Raw genomic sequence first — 17,513 nt, forward strand, 5'->3', positions numbered from 1 at the left:
ACTCCCGCTATGTGAGACGCTGCGAGGTTGCTGAGATGTAGCTCCGACCAGGCCATCAAGCGCTGAGCTTCTTCTGCCACCTGGGGGCTCCGTGTCCCCCCCTGCCGGTTGATGTATGCCACGGTGGTCGCATTGTCCGACAACACTCGGACTGCCTTTCCCCGCAGCAATGGTAGAAACGCCTGCAGAGCCAGACGGACCGCCCTGGTCTCTAGGCGATTGATAGACCACTGGGCTTGCGACACTGACCATAGGCCTTGAACTGAGCTCCCTAGGCAGACCGCTCCCCAACCGGAGAGGCTGGCATCCGTGGTCACCACTGTCCAACTGGGCACCAGGAGAGAGACTCCGGCGGAAAGATGACTGGGATCCAGCCACCACCGCAGGCTGGACCCTCGCGTGTCCCACTAGAGGAAGCGGTAAATGGAAGTCCTCCGAGACCGGCTTCCAGCGGGAAAGCAAGGATGACTGTAAGGGTCGCAGATGAGCGAACGCCCAGGGAACCAGCGCCAGCGTGGAAGCCATAGACCCCAGGACCGTAAGGTAGTCGCAGACCCGCGGCTGGCGAAGAGACAACAAGCGGTGCACCTGAGTTTGCAGTTTGCCCCTCCTTTCGAGCGACAGAAACACCTTGCCCTGCTTCGTGTCGAAAAGAGCTCCTAGATATTCCAAGGACTGCGTGGGTGTCAGATGACTCTTGCTGAAGTTGACCACCCATCCCAGGGACTGCAACAGATGGAGGACCCTGGCCACCGCCATCCGACACTGATCCTCGGACTTCGCCCGAATCAACCAATCGTCCAGGTAAGGATGGACCAGGAGACCTTCTCGGCGCAGTTGCGCCGCCACCACGACCATCACCTTCGTGAATGTACGAGGGGCCGTTGCGAGCCCAAACGGGAGCGCCCGAAACTGGTAATGCCGGCCCAGAATGCAGAATCTGAGGAAGCGTTGGAACGACGGCTGAATGCCTATGTGAAGATACGCCTCCGTGAGGTCCAGGGAGGCCAGGAACTCGCCTGGCCGGACCGCAGCGATGACTGACCGGATCGTCTCCATTTTGAAGCGAGGAACGCGAAGGCATCGGTTCACCCCTTTGAGATCCAGAATTGGTCGGAACGTGCCGTCCTTCTTTGGTACGATGAAGTAAATGGAGTAACGGCCTTTGCCGTGCTGGCCGGCCGGAACGGGGGAGATGGCTCCCAAGTCCTCTAGGCGGCGGATGGTGTCTAGCACCGCCGCCTTCTTCTCGGGAGCCTTGCAGGGTGACACAAGGAACTTGTCCACTGGAGTGCGAGCAAAATCTAACGCGTAGCCGTGTCTTATCACGGTGAGGACCCACTGGTCCGACGTTATTCCGGCCCATCTCTCGTAGAACGACAGCAACCGCGCCCCGACGTTGAGAACGGCGTGCTGAGGCTGCGGCGGGAGAAGGGCCGACCCCCTTTCATTGTGAAGATTTGGGCGCCATGATGGCCAGGGCACCCCCTGGTCTACCATAGCGCCTCCCACGAAAGGACTGCTGGTGAAAAGACTGCTGCTGCTGCCGCCACTGTGGGGTACGGGAGGAGGAAGGCCTGTAGGATTGCCCCGACGACCTTTGAGGGCGCGCCTTCCTGGGCCCACGAAAACGGGACCTGGATGCAAAGGAAGACCGCGACCTGGATCTATCTTCAGGCAACCTGAAAGCCCTATTTTCCCCCAGGGAAGCCATTAAATCATCTAATTCCTTGCCAAACAGTAACTTACCCTTGAAAGGCAGCGCCCCGAGGTGAGCCTTAGAAGAGCCATCCGCCGCCCAGTTGCGGAGCCACAGGAGGCGGCGCGCCGAGACAGCCGCCACCAGGGATCTAGACGAAGTGCGCAGTAGATCGTGGAGTGCATCTGCACCATATGCTATTGCCGCTTCCAACTTATCCGCTTGTGCTGCCTCCTCCGCCGAAAGATCCGCATTGGCTTGGAGGACCTGAGCCCAGCGCAAGCTAGCTCTCAAAGCGAAATTCGTACACATGGCGGCCCGAATTCCTAGCGCTGAAACCTCAAAAATCTTCTTGAGCTGTACTTCCAGCTTCCTGTCCTGAAGGTCCCGAAGGGCTGTCGCTCCCGTAACTGGAATAGTAGATCTCTTCGTTACCGCCGAAACCGCTGAATCCACCTTGGGGAACTTGAGAAGGTCCAGCGCATCCTCCGGGAGAGGGTAAAGCTTGTCCATGGCCTTGCTGACCTTCAAACCTAACTCCGGAGTGTCCCATTCCCGGAACATGATGTCCGTTGAAGAAAAATGGAACGGAAAAGCCACTGCCGGACCCGTGAGGCCCAACAGGACCGGATCCATGTTCGCTTCTTGACGAACCACCGCCGGAGGAGGGGGGTCTATTCCCAGTTCCTGGAGAATGGCTGGAATTAGAGGTGGCAATTCTTCCCTACGGAATAGCCGGACCACCTTGGGATCGTCGCCCTCCGCTGCCTGTGACGCCTTTCCTGCTGCAGCTGGAGTGGATCCGTCCCCTGCCACGTCATCGGTCCCTTGTTGTGGCTCTTCAGAGGCATCAGTGTCCGCCCCCGTGGAGGAATCCGGGTCCGCCTCCTGTGGGACGCCACGCGGAGGACGTTTCCCCCTGGAATCACTCGGGGCCCCACTGTTGGACTTCTTCAGCGGCGGAGCCCTGCGGGACTCCCTCCGGCCGCGCTTGCCCTTACTTTTCCTACATTTCAGGACTTTGCGCAACAAAAGCGCAAAGTCCTCTGAAAAAGAGCTGGAACCCGAATCAGCCTCCGCTGGGCTCCCCGGGGACCCCGGGTCCCCCGAGGGACCCCCCCCCCGCCGGGTCCCGCTGAGGAGACAGCGCCGGAGGCAAGGCCGCAGGCCCTGCCGCTTCCCGCGCCATTTCGCGGCCCGTGGCTAAAATGGCCGCCACTCCCGCGCTGAGCGGGAACAAATCCTGGGGCTTCTCCAACGCTCCCCCCCCCGCTCGGCGGTGGTCGCGCGCGCCGCACACGAGCCCCCCGAGACGTCCCGGACGACCCTTCATCGCCCGGGATGCAGGAAGCGCAAAGACCGACGCGAGAGAGACGCGCGCGCGCGCCGAGCCACAGGCTCGGCAAGCGGAGCCACGAGGCATGCCGGTGAAACGGCGCGAAGAGGGCCGCAACAGAAATCAAAATGAAGAAAAGAAACAAAAGTCGCGCGAACGGCCTCCCCCCTGTCAGCGGCGCCCCCCCGAGAGCGGCGACGCAAGGAGCAGCCTCCCCCCTGTCAGCGGCGCCCCCCCGAGAGCGGCGACGCAAGGAGCAGCCTCCCCCCTGTCAGCGGCGCCCCCCCCGAGAGCGGCGACGCAAGGAACAGAGAGCCGGAACAAAAAACAGACAAAACTTTTTTTTTTTTTTTTTTTTACAAAAAAACAAGGCCTGTCGCTGTCCGCGGTCCTGGAGCCCTAGTCCAGCAGGGGTGAGTGAACCGGGCTCCCCGGTGTCACCCCTGACACTGCTAAATAGCAAAACTGGGTCCTCGACCCTAGCAGTGGCCTCAACCGGGGGGGGGGGTAGTCCCCTCAGGACCTCTCAACCCCCCTGGGAGGCAGGGCAGACGGACGTCAGTGACAATTTGGCAAAAATTCCAATTACAAAACCAAAAGCCTAACCTGGCCTAACCCAAAGGAAAGAAAAACCAACCCTGACGGAGTACCAGAATCAGGGCAGGGAGGAGCTGTGACCGGACCTGCACCATCTACTGGAGACAGAGTAAGACTGAGGGGCTGTGACTGGCACAGGGGCATATATGGCTCCGCCCACAAGTTTTAGTCTGTCTCCATCTACTGGTGCGGAGTCACAACCCAGGTGTCCTGGACTGATCCTGGTACGTACAGGGAAATTATATATTAGTCTTACTCGATATATCAGCCGCTTTTGACACTCTCAACCACGACATTCTGTTAGCCAACTTATCACAAATTGGTATTAACTGTTTAGCTTTACAATGGTTTTCTTCATTCATTTCAAATCGTCCCCAAAGAATAACAATAGGTACATATAAATCTGAATGGTACACAACCAAAACAGGTGTCCCTCAGGGCTCTGCACTTTCCGCTCTACTATTCAATATGTATCTTTTACCATTATGTCGACTTCTTGCAGGTCTAAGTCTAAACTTTAAAATTTACGCTGATGATATACAATTCACAGTTCCTTTCTCAGACTCTTGGGCAAAAACATTTTCTCTACTTCAACTTTATCTAACAATAAAAACATGGCTATCACATAACAGATTAAAATTAAACACCACTAAAACAGAACTCATTTTCTTATCTACAGTTCCTGAATCAATTCACCAACCACCTCAGTCTTTCACTTTTGAAAATAAACTGATACCTATTAAATCACACGCCAAAAATTTGGGAATGATAATAGACTCTCGTTTAACACTATCCAACAACATCTCAGAAGTTCTTAAAAAATCTTTTTACAAAATACATATGCTGAAAAAAATAAAACCTTTACTGGTACCAGATTTCCGTCAAGTCACTCAATCTTTGATTCTTACTACATTGGATTATTGCAATGCACTATATCTTGGTATACAAATTGTAAGACCACCAACATTTTATGGCGAGCATCTTCCTCCGTGACCAGTGTAAAAGGTATAGTCTCAGACATTTCTTTGACAAAACTGGCAAAGGAGAGGTCTTCTGGAGGAGATCTTCGCCTTTCCTCCGGCAGTGAAGGCTCTGAGAGTAATCTGAGGATGCATCATCCCATGGATTTATAGGGACTTTTGCTTTCTCCCGGTGGAGCTCCCAATGGAGGAAGCATGCCAAAGCAGAGAGGGCAGGAAGGCATCGATGGAATCGGCGCCAGCATCGATGGAATCAGGGTAGATGAGGTGTGCTTGGTTACCGGTAGCCCCAATGGCCCTGGCATGGGCTCCGGCATCGACTGTTCCCGTGGAGAGACGTGGCCGGGAATCGATCTTTCCTCCTCCAAGGAACCTGGGTACTTGAATCGGGTCCTGCGGAGGCCTCGATGGACGACTCGATGCCAGCGTGTCCGGTGGCAGAGGAGTCGATAAGGCACTGATGAGCGTACCGAGGTGCTCGAGGAGCAGTGCCACCATCGAGGGAACCAATTCCGGGGCTGGTATGGGGGCCGGCGCCGGCGGCGATTGGAAGCCTCCTAAGTCTTTCAGCACTGCCTCTTGGAACATGCAGTCCAATTCCTCCCCGGAAGCCGGCATAGCCATCGGGGTAGGAGGCAGGCACAGCGATTGGGGTCACTGAAGCCTCCACAGGGGCCCGTGGAGGCTCGGTGCCCAACACCGGTATCGGTGGGGGAACGCCTAGGGGTCTCAGGTCCAGAGGAGTATGGGGGCTCCTCTCCCCGGGCCCTCTTCGCAGTTGGCTCGATGGAAGTCAATGCCGCTGCAGCGTCGGTGCTGGTGTTTCCCTCTGTGCTCAGTCTGGTCTTTCCCCAGCACAGAGGACAATGACACCGATGTCTTCGATGGAGTCTGTGACGGATGGTCACCCTGTCCACGGTGCTCCTGGCGAATCGTCTCAGAGGTCAATGGGCCCTCCACGGTCGGTGGCGCTTGAACTGGCGTCGATGGAGCAGTCTATTTTGAAGCAAACAACTGCTCCATTTTGTCCAGGCGAGCGCAATGGCCTTTGGGGGTCATTTGTGCACAACTAGGGCATCGACGAATGTCGTGCAAGGGGCCTAAGCACAAAACACATACTTCATGCAGGTTCGTTATGGACATGGTCCTTGGACACTCGGGACATTTTCTAAACCCGTTCGCCATGTTAAAATTCGGTGACTGTTGGGCACCGAAGCGGTAAGCCGCCGGGAACCAACCGCAAGTACCAGAAAAAACACTTACCGAGCATCAGAGGGAACGGAGCACTGAGGGATTTTTTGAGAAGATAAATTTCAAATAGTTCCGTGAGGAAAGTTGTGAGAAATTTCTCAGAGCTCCTAAACCGCGAGGCAACTGCTGTGTGGAAAAAGAGAGAGACTGAAGGGGACCCCTGCTGGCTGCAGGGTTGGTGCCATGCTGGGCATGCCCAGTAGGTGCCAGTCAGAGTTCTAGAAACTTTGAGAAAAGTGTTCTGTGACAGGGCTCCATCTGATGATGTCACCCATATGTGAGGACTAACATCCTGCTGTCCTGGGAGAAAAGGAATGATCAGATAATCACAATTCTTATGCAAATGCACTGGCTGCCAGTTATTCAACACACAAAATTTAAGATCATGATGGTTTATAAGGTTAGGAATGGGGAAGGTCCATCATCCTTATCGGATTTGCTTGTTCATGAACCTAGGCACGTTTTGTGATCCATGAAAAAACAAGTTACAAGTTCTGGATCTTAAAGATGTTTGGCTTGTAATTACCCAGAAACAGGCATTTTCAATAGTGGGTTCCATATTTTCAAATGAGTTGCCTATCTAGCTTTGCCTCATTATGGATATTGAGCTGTTTCAGAAACAACTGAAGGCATTACTATTTGGGGAAGTCTTTTGCAATGTGCCAGTTTTTGCTGATTTATAATTTTGATTTTATTAAATTGTTTTATTATTGGGGTTTTTTTTTAATTTTATATACATGTGTACTCTCAGTGCCCCTGCCACATAGTTTATAACTGTGTGCATACTCTGCGATGTGCATGTGCTGCCTTGCTTTTCCAGAACTTTGATTATTTTTTACCTCCAGCTATCAAGATTTTCTCACCATCGCAATCCCTTCTGCAGATCACATTTATCTTAGACAATTACGCCTTATTTTATGATTTGGTTTCTCAAAGAGACTATACAATTTTCTCAATGTTATTTTTCGAACCTGTTTTCCATGTTTTCCAAGTTCTATAACCTTGTTATATGTACCGCCTCTTGGCGTAATTTTTATGTTTCAATGTAAACCGATGTGATCTGTATTTTAATACAGGAACACCGGTATATAAAAATCTAAAAATAAATAAATAAATAAATGTAGCTAAAAGCACTGAAATTGCTTCTTACCAGCTCACATGGCAAAGCAGAAAGAACAGTGTGTAGATAGGGAGCCTATTTCTCAAATGTTCTCTCAGTTCGTACCACAGTCTGATAGATGTTTATGTGTGGTAAGGAACGAGTAAATAGAAAACAGCCATTTATTCTATTGACCAGGACTAGAGGACACTGCATGAAACTAACTAGTAGTAAACTTAAAACAAATTTAAGAACATTTTTTTTATAGTCAATACACAATTAAACTATGGGATTTTCTATTTGAATAAACAATACATTGAAAAAAAAATAAACTATGGGATTTTCTGCCAGAGAATGAAGTCAAAAGTAGTAGAATAACTGAGTTTAAAAAAGGTTTGAATATGCTCCTGAAGGGCAGCTCCGTCAGCCATTAACAGCCACATGGAGTTGAGTGTCTCCACCTCTTACTTGTAGGACTGGCAAAATGAAACCGGATGCTGGGCTTAGTCTGACTCAGCATGGCTGAGAAATGAGACTAAAGCCCTTAAATACCCTCTCTATGGACTCTTGCCTGGGGTTCTGCAATCTCTTGTGCTCCTTGTGTGGAGTGGGACGTGAGAGCGGGTGAAGGATTCTTACCACATCAATCTCTGTGTTGGAATGTCCCATGTTGCACACAATGCAGCCATTCTTCATTCGCTCGAGCTGTTCCCGTGTTACCACATTCTTATTTCCTGGACAGAAGAGAATTAATGATTATGTTTAATGCTCCTTGCACAGATACTGGAGCAGCATCGGAATCAAAGGTCAAAGTTCCTTCCTGCAGAAAAACCTTACGACCTTGGGATCATCGCCCTCTGCCATGGGCACCTCCTTAGGATTCACATCCCCGGCATCCATGTCTGCTGAGCCATCTGGAAAAGGACCTGCACCAGGGGGCACCCCTAGAGCTACATAGTGTCGTCAGACATCTGTATCCCCCTGTGGATCCCCGAGCACTGAAAACAGACCTAAAGACCTGCAAACACCCTCCCTACGCCCCTTCCATCGCAGACTGGGACCCAGATTTTCTGCCCGACCTGGCCTCATGCTCTACTGCCACCTTCTTCACCAAATATGCTTTATGCAAGAAGATAATCTGAGGGAAAAAAAAGTATGCCATCTGATGCCCCACAGGCACAGCAAGAAGTGCCGCTTGCCATGCCAAGAGGTCTGAAGAAGCGCACCCCACCCAAAGAGCAGCATCGCAGTAAAAATTTGCCCCCATCAAGGAAATCACCGAACAACCACCAAGCTTCTGCCTCATCTCTCAACTACCTGGCAAGCCGCAGGAATCAAAAAAGGGCAGAGACTTTCTTTTTTTCAATTCAACTTTAATAACTTAAAAACAAGAATAAAGGATACTTGCAGAGCAGTCAGCTGGGACCACCACTATCTCGTGGGGGATGAGGGATCTGGACCACCAGATGTCCACCCCATGATACCTCCGGACAAGATACCAGAAGGGTCGTCCACCTTAAAACCAGGGGAGGGGATAATCCCACCAGGACGTCACAATGCCCTGGGAGGATAAAGAAATGTTCTCTCCAATCTGAATTTTTTTTTTTTTAGCTCTCTCCAAACTGCAGGTTTTGCATTATCTACCATCTGTTGGAGACAGAGAAATACTGAGGGACTGCAGAAGCCACAACTGTGTTAAAAACAGCATCATCTGCTGGCAGAGATGCAAAACCTAGGAGTCTGGACTGATCTGGATACATACAGGGAAGGTATTTTTCCCCCAAAAAAATATGTACAAAAATGAAAAGGTATAACCATGAGTGGATTGTTTTGTGGGATAATTTTGAAAGGGAAAGTACACACATACATTCCCTTTCAAAACTGCTGTAATGTTTAGGTAAAAATTACCCAAAGACTTACACCCGTGTGGGCAGTTATAAAACTACCCCCAACCTTTCAGTACATCAGGGCCCTTGGTTTTACCTGTGCAGGTGATAACAACATCCACCTGGCGGATGACTTCACTCAGCTTCACCACCCGGAATCCATCCATGCTGGCAAAGGAAGGAGAAGCAGTGAGGAGAGGAGACGCTACCAAGCACATCTTTCCCTGAAACACAGCTGGTAAGAGGGGCTAGGAAAACATGGGACACAGGCAGACAGACAGAGGGATGCAGAGACAGCCACATGTACAGCAGGAAGAGCAGAATTAGAAAGATTCTCAGAACCACTTCCAATGTTTTTAGCTTCTTGTGAAATGTTAATTCTACACACTTCACAGTGACCCCATTTGAGTTTCCGTATACGCTGTGTGCTGTATATAATTATAAAGGCAAACCAAGCATCACTGTGAGCATTAATCAATTTACAGCTGCCACCTCTGGGATTATGCCAGTGACCACTCACACAGTTATTGCCTTTTATAATATATCCCCCTACAACCTCAAAATCATCTCCTCCCACAGAGCAAGATACCCCAATGTGTCCTATACTCCAGAATGATCAGTCTGCATGCTGTGTGTGCAAAACAGCCTATAATAGAAGAGCAAGAGATATGTAAGGAAAAGATTCACTTCTTACCAAGCCTGAAGAGCACAGATCGGATCAATCTCTGTAATATAGACAATGGTTCCCAGAGCCTTCAGAGCAGCACAGCATCCCTTCCCCACCTGCAGGCAGCACAAAGAGATCAGTGGTACGTACGAAGAAGGAGTCTAGTGTTGAAGAATTCTTCAAATTTACAGAGTAACTCACCTCGCCATAGCCACAAACCACCACCTGCTTTCCACCAAACATCACATCTGTAGTTCTCTTCAACCTGTGGAAGGGTCACACACACACACATGCATTAACAGACCTTCCCTGGGAGGCAGCTTCACCCGCGAATTAGCAATTTTTCACACACTGACCCTTCTACATTGGGATCAGTTTATGCAGTTTTCAGTTCTAGATTGGCTGGACTTTGCTGCTTTATGTGATAGGGGCCCTGTATTACCTGGGCGACCTTGCCAGTCTGAAATGGTATAATCAGATTCACATATATAATGTAATAAGATTAATAATGCATTCCAGAGCCTAAATGCTCATCATAAGCTTACTGCCTCCAGTGCAGTCTCTGCTCCAGCTTTGCACTTTTTAACATTTGCCTCCTTTCTGACTTTAAATTGGGCGAATCAAGCTTTCACTGAACAATACTGTTTTATGTTACAAATATGGTATATGAATACCTGACATTTGAAATTGATTTTACCAAATATAATTTTGTAGTATATTTGACCATTAAGCCAAATAATTTATTTCTGAGAAAGCTTTCGAGATTTAATGTTATAACTGTCTATGGTGCGGTAAAGTCTATGCATACTTGTGTAAATGCCCGTGCACAAACCCCCTTATCAAGTTACACCAACTCTACTTAGGGTACTCCATGAAGTCAGCAAGTAGCACATTTAAAACATGTCAGAGAAAATTGTTTTTTACTCAATGCACAATTAAGCTCTGAGGGCAAAATTTATGTGGGTGACCTTATGCACATAATTTTCAAAATATAAAAATACTTGCATAAATTGAACTCCACCCCAGTTCCATCACCTAAAATGCCTTTTGATAGTTCATGAAAGATTATGTACAAAACTAGGTACAGCAATTTTCAGGCATAAAAACTGGGTTTTTTGCACATTAAGGCTTTGAAAATTCAGCCATTTAATGAAATAGAAACATGCCCTGGATAAAGAGAAGAAATATTCCCAGCATGATTTAAGAGTCTGGGTATTAAACTAAAAACGTTAGTGTAAATAAGCTCTGTTATTGCTGACTTTCAGAAGTTGTGACTTTGAAAACAACTGCTTTAAAATAAGTACTTTTATATGGTGTATATTTTAATAGGATACTTGTAGATGGTTGTAAGAGTGCATGACAGTGGGAACGTAAGCGTTTGATGTCACTACAGAAATGTGACACACGTATGTGTCAGTACAGTGCTTCCATTCACATAAGAGATCAAGATTCCAGCACTGCAGGGAGGGCCTGCATAGTACTGAAGTCTGCCAACATGCTCTGGATTCCCAGAAGGTAGGTTGCTTGGAGAAGGGCAGACAGCGTAAGAGTCCACGGCCACTCACCTGGAGTACAGTGTTCAGTTCTGAAGCAAGTATCTCAAACAGGATAGAGACAAGATGGAGGCGGTCCAGAGGAGGACAACCAAAATGGTGTGGTCAGTATCAGAAGACTTATGAGGCTGAAGGATCTGGAGGAGAGGAGGTGCAGGGGAGATAGGACACAGACCTGCAGATACCTGAAAGGTTTTAATGATGCATGACCTTTGAACCATGGCTGCTCGGTCAAGTGAGTCATCCATAGCTTCCACAGACTGTCGCTACCCATGACCTAAGTTTATGTTTACTCAGCCTCGGTAACTTCTTCCCCCTCCCCCCTCCCCCCGTTAATTTCCCTCCTATTTTAGCTTGATACCCCTTTAATCTAATTCGTTGTAACTGCACACATTGTTCTTTTTTCCTAGTTATGTTCTCCAAGTTGTTCACATCCTTGTATTTGTCATTATTTGCTACTTGTTGTAATGTAAACCCCGTTACTTGAACTTTGCTATAAAAAAAGTTATAAATAAATAAATAACCTTTTCCGTTTGAAAGATATCAGTAGAACTAGAGGTCACAAAATGAAATTTGGGACATTTATTGACACCGGAAGGCCGAGCAATCCCCTTTACTGAATTTCGGGAATTCTATGGACAGGGGAGCGCTTCAACGTTTCCCTATCTTCAAGTTGTTCCCCATTTGAAATCCCTGCCTTTAGCGTTTCTGCAACGTAGTACATTCCAGAAATTAGAGGCGGCCCTCCTCCTACCTGGGAACAAGGAGCCTTCTTTATCCCATTTTTATAAATATTTACAGGCAGAGGGGCGACTGGAGATTTTCACAATTCTGGCAGATGGTTGGACGGGGGGGTGGGGACTTTGTGGTGACATCATCTATGAATCGTGCTTTCTTTGGGGGGCGGCCAGGATCTCGTATAATAGAAGTTATTAACGAGAGCTCTGTGCGTACCTTCAGTATAAATTTCTAGGGCGAGCATATGTTTAGCCACAGATGGCATATTGCCAACGTATTGCTGGCTCTGCATGCTGCGGCTGCTGTCCAGCAGTCCTGGGCACCCTGGCCCATGTTTTTGGTCCGGTCCGGCTATCAAGGGTTTCTGGGCGAGAATTGCTAAATACTTAGCCACTATGTTGCTGGTTTCCATACCACTCGCCCCTTCGTGGCTTTTGTTTGGCTGTTTCCCACCATTGCGGTTCCAAGATCCTGGTACTCGTATCCTGATTCAAAAGCAATGTCTGGTTGGGACGCGGGTTATAATAATGGGATGGCGAGGGTCTGGAGAAATCTCTTTTATTCCCTAATGAATGTGGAGTCTCTTTCTTGCAGAGGATCGCCTGGACAACGACAGCAGTTCCTTGCAGTGTGCGAGCCCTACCTACGTTCAATCACTTCCACACGGAGCTCGAAGCCGCTTACTGAATGATTGACCACTAAGTTGCTCGGCGAATGATCCTGGCGCTGATTGATTAGACTCATCTCAGGGGAGTGGAACTGCATGATATCAAGTGCCGTTATTCTCAGCGACTCAGGGGATGGGATAAGGGTGGGGGGGATTGAGTATTGGGAGTATCTCTGTTGTCTGTTCTTCTTCTGTAATGACTAGGAGGGGATAAAGAACAAACCACCTCCTAGATGTTTGTAAATTAGTTTGAAAATGCTAATAAAAAACCTTTAATAATAAACCCCGGTCCCAGGCAAATGATGTCAGCACGGCCGCCCTCAGCTGAACAGCTGGTTGCAATCAGGGCTTACTGCCAATGCCGGGTAGGCTCCGACAGTCCTCCTCTCCTCCTCCTCGGCTCCCTGTGTGCTTTATTTTAGACAGGTAGTCAGAAAGTCAGGCAACAAACAGAAGTTTGTGTGTTTGTATTTCCCAACCCTCCCACCCCTCGCTCATCCTTTAACTTACAGGCAGGTGTTACTTTCACACTTAAAAAAAAAAAAAAAAGAAAGAAAATCTGCCTTGTAACTTAAACTCAGAAATTTCCCACACCTTATCAAGAGTTTGATCATTCCCTTGTAGGTCACTATCAGATATATAGTGAATACACTAATACATTTAAAGGACCCTAATCTTAGGCAATCCTATTCCCACAGCAAGTAGATTCAGCTCAGGGGGAACAGGAGCTCAGAATCATACAGCCAGCTCGTCCCGTGACGTCACATTCTCCCACAGATCCCATTCCGTGGCAGCCACGAGGCTGCCCGTGCACCTCATCCTGCTGGCGGCTGAAGACTGCAGGACGCTGACTCACCCATCCCGCCGGTGAGTGAGGAATGAAGGAGGCCACATGGCCACTGCCACACCCCATCTCCCGGCATTCGAAGATTACAGGTGACTGAGGCACCACCAGCAAACCCCATCTCACTGGTGGTCGAAGACTACAGGAGGCCATGGAGTCACCAGCTCACCCCATCCCACCAGTGGCCAAAGAATGCCTGCCAGTGTGTCTGTCTGTCTCCTTCCATAGTCCAATCCCTACAGTCTCTATCTCCCTCCACCAGTTTCTCTCTCTTCACCAGTCCATTCTGCTCTCCTCTCTCTACCAGTACCTTTCTAGCCGTCTCTTTTCACCAGTCCTCTCTCTCTCTCTCTCTCCCTCCACCAGTCCATTCCACCCGGTGCAGATCCAATCAGATCCAGCTGTGTAGTTATACACAGGTTATTGAATATGAGCATATTCTTGCACATTTACTGCTGTGCTTTGCAATTATATGTATTCTGTTTATATCAGTAAGCATTATTTAATAAGTTTTATATGTTATGAATGAGTCTGGGGTGCATATAATTCTTTGTTAGTAATAATTTTCCTATATATGGCATGTAACTGACTGCAGGTAAAAATGAAAGAGGCATGTGTGGGTCCACTTTCCCAAACACGTTGGGAGCCGCTGGCCTAAGGCCTCAGTAAAGGTGGTATATAAATATAAATAAATTGAATTGGTCTCAAATGGAATCCTATGACAATGATACCAACTTTTTGGGTGCTTTCCTTGCCACATTTTTTGGCAATACAGGCTTCCATACCACACTCAACCCCTAACCCAAGGCAGATCTGAGAACAGACACTAGGTATTGAAAAATGCAGATTTTACAGCAGTGCAGGCAGTTATAAAAATTACCCTCTAAAAGATCTCACAACCGCACTCTACTTGCATCATATAAAAAAACAATCATGAACACCAAAAGCGACTACTATAGTCAAAAGATAAAAAACTCTTCAAATAGCTCGAACTCCCTGTTCAACATCATAAGAAACCTGATTGAAGAAAACAACAGCAGCACCTCCACAACAAATACAAATAATCTAAGCCAAGACCTAGCCCTGTTCTTTAAGAACAAAATAAGCAAAATAACCAGCACCTTCAACACCCACTCAAACACGGATGACCAAATCGAAAAATCAACCATAACGTCCTGGTCGAACTTCGTACCAATATCCAATAAAGAAGCTGAAAACATGCTAGGAAAAAAAATCAACCCAGCGCGTCACGATCTAGACATAATTCCAACTCGAGATCTGAAAGAAATGGCACACATCATTGCCCCAACCATAGCAGCAATCATAAACAAATCATTTGAAGAAGGGATGCTTCCAACTCAACTAAAAACAGCAACAATCACACCAATTTTAAAAAAGAGGAACCTAGATCCTGCAGATCTGAATAACAACCGTCCCATCTCAAACCTCCCCCTACTCGCTGACTGAGAAAGCAGCAATGATTCAGCTTAAGGAACATCTAGAGGACAACAATATCCTACATGCCTCACAACACGGATTCAGGAAAAAAAGTACTGAAACTCTGCTAATCAATCTATCAAATAAATTAATCAGGGGCCTCGACGACAAATTAAGTCACCTACTAATTCTACTCAATCTCTCCGCAGCATTTGATACGGTAGACCACGAAAGCCTGATATCAAGTCTTGTTTACATCGGTCTGGATGGCAAAACACTAAGCTGGTTCACTTCTTTCCTAAAAGAAAGATATTTCAAGGTCACCGTTAACACCACATCATCTAATCCCCTCCCACTCGATACTGTGGTACCACAAGGCTCAGCCCTATCTGCCACTCTCTTTAATATCTACCTACTCCCACTCTGCCACTTCATCTCAAGTCTTGGCATAACATATTATATATATGCCGATGACATTCAACTACTCATCCCTGTAACCACCACTATCGAAGAGACTCTGAACATCACAGCCAACCACCTAATATCGATCAGAAACAAGCTAAACCAACTTAAGTTATGCCTCAATATGAATAAAACTGAATGTATCCTCATAGGAAGAAACAACTCAGGTCTAACAACATCCACTCACTCCCTACAAATTGATAACATCAGCATCCAACTAAAAAACGCTACGAAGGACCTTGGCATCTGGATTGGATTGACAACGAACTCAACTTAAAAAAAGAACATAGCAACTAAAACGAAAGAAGGCTTTCATAAACTTCACATCCTGAAACATCTAAAACCACTTCTCCACCGCCAAGATTTCCAAACTGTGCTGCAATCCCTCATCTTCAACAGCCTTGACTACTGCAACTCTCTCCCGATTGGCCTCCCAAAATCCACATTAAAACCACTCCAACTGTTACAAAATGCCGCAGCCAGAATCCTAACCGGCAAGAAGAAATCAGAACATATCACCCCTGTTTTGAAAAGTCTCCACTGGCTACTGATCGAACAAAGAATTGAATTCAAAACTTTGACAATTGTCCACAACGCAATATACAAAGAAGACAACTCCGCCCTCAATAATATAATTCAGATACACCAAGCACAACGTACAACCAGAACAGCCTGCAAACTGAATCTAGATATACCATCTCTGAACATAGCAAAACTGACCAACACGAGGAACAGAGCCTTCTCTATCGCTGGATCCAAAATATGGAACTCCCTACCACACTACCTAAGTTCACTTAGTGACATCAAATCCTTTAAAAAGGAACTCAAAACATGGTATTTCAACCAAACCTTCAGAGATGGCGCTGGTTAAGCTTCACGCAACTTCCTAACTCACTCCACTACCGTGCACGACATACTCTAATCTCCTCGAATTCTCCTCCACCTCCTCCCACCTTTCATTCAATCCCCTTTCATTCTGTCAACAACACATCTTGTCCCATCCCTCAGAACAGTCACACCAATACACAAAGACTACACATACCCTTGCCCAACGATGAACTCACCTCATGATCTCCCCCCCTTTAAAAATGGTTAATTCGTATGTTACAAAAAATGTTCGTTTCCTGTATGTAATTGTTGTTCATCTTTAAACCTCTGACACTAATATTTTCTTACTATAAGAAGTTGTTCCTATGTGAGTAAATTGTATTACGTTGTTCTCATGTAAACCGGAGTGAAGGCAGACTGCTATACTTCGGTAAATAAAAGACTGGAAATAAATAAACCTACACAGAATGTGCTTCTTTTCAGGACTAATACAGTTGATAGAGCTCTGCATTGCTCCACACACCCTGAGTCTCTAGTAGTCTGTACTCACCCATCCAGGATAGACTCTCGGCAGCAGTACAAATTGTCAAACTTCTGTTTAGTGACAGAGTCGTTGACATTCATGGCTGGGACACAAAGTTTGCTTGCCTTGGACAGCTGGTACAGCCTGAGCAGAAGAAGAAGATCATCAACTTCCCATGGTCAGTGCTACAGATTCACATGCTGCATCACAAATACAAACCAATAGCTGAAGCAGATACAGAAATGAGTTTCCTGCCCTCTTGTCCAGAGTGCCTCTGTATTTATTTATTTAGTTTCTTTTATAGACCATCATTCGAGAGATTTATCCCATCGCAACGGTTTATAATCGAGGCACAAAAGTTACAATATAAAATTAACATAATATAAATTTTATAATAAACATCTGGTACAAAATCATAAAATATACTATTAAAAATAAAATATTTGAACTTTAACAATATATTAAAAACGTAATAAAAATGATGTCTAACTAAAAATGTTAACGTGTGTATCCAAAGGAATAAATGAAAAATTCCATACATATCCTACCATTGATTAGCTCTCCTACTCCTTACTGAAAGCCTGCTGACAGAGCTATGTTTTTAGCAATCCTTTAAATAATTTTTTATTTTGCTGGGTTCTTAATTCGAGCGGAATTCCATTCCATAGAATGGGGCCTGCTAATGACAGTGCTCCATCTCTGACCGGTGTTAAGCGAGCCGACTTTATCCAGGGAATTGGTAAAAGAGCTTTGTTAGCAGAGTGTAAATTTCTCTGTGGTGTATGTAAACTCAAAGCTGTGTTAAGCCAAATCGACCTTGTTGTTATATATTCATTTGTGAACTATACATAACGCCTTGTAATGTATCCGTTGTTCAATTGGTAACCAGTGCAATTGTGCCAATATTGGGGTAATATGATCCATTTTCTTTTTACCAGTGAGGATT

The 17,513-nt window shown here is 46.9% G+C and overlaps 1 protein-coding gene across 2 annotated transcripts in view; it reads right to left on the bottom strand.

Moving 5' to 3' along the window:
• Positions 1-17,513, bottom strand: part of AHCYL1 (adenosylhomocysteinase like 1) — a 130,370-nt gene that overhangs the window by 63,554 nt on the left and 49,303 nt on the right. For both annotated transcript variants that reach the window (XM_029574187.1, XM_029574185.1), the window contains exons 8-12: positions 16,595-16,711; positions 9,717-9,780; positions 9,543-9,631; positions 8,946-9,016; positions 7,602-7,696 (exon numbers count right to left, since the gene is read on the bottom strand). In XM_029574187.1, coding sequence (XP_029430047.1) covers positions 7,602-7,696; positions 8,946-9,016; positions 9,543-9,631; positions 9,717-9,780; positions 16,595-16,711 — 436 coding nt within the window. The remainder of the gene's footprint in view (positions 1-7,601; positions 7,697-8,945; positions 9,017-9,542; positions 9,632-9,716; positions 9,781-16,594; positions 16,712-17,513) is intronic.

This window comes from Rhinatrema bivittatum, chromosome 12, assembly GCF_901001135.1.
Source record: "Rhinatrema bivittatum chromosome 12, aRhiBiv1.1, whole genome shotgun sequence".
Taxonomy (NCBI): domain Eukaryota; kingdom Metazoa; phylum Chordata; class Amphibia; order Gymnophiona; family Rhinatrematidae; genus Rhinatrema; species Rhinatrema bivittatum.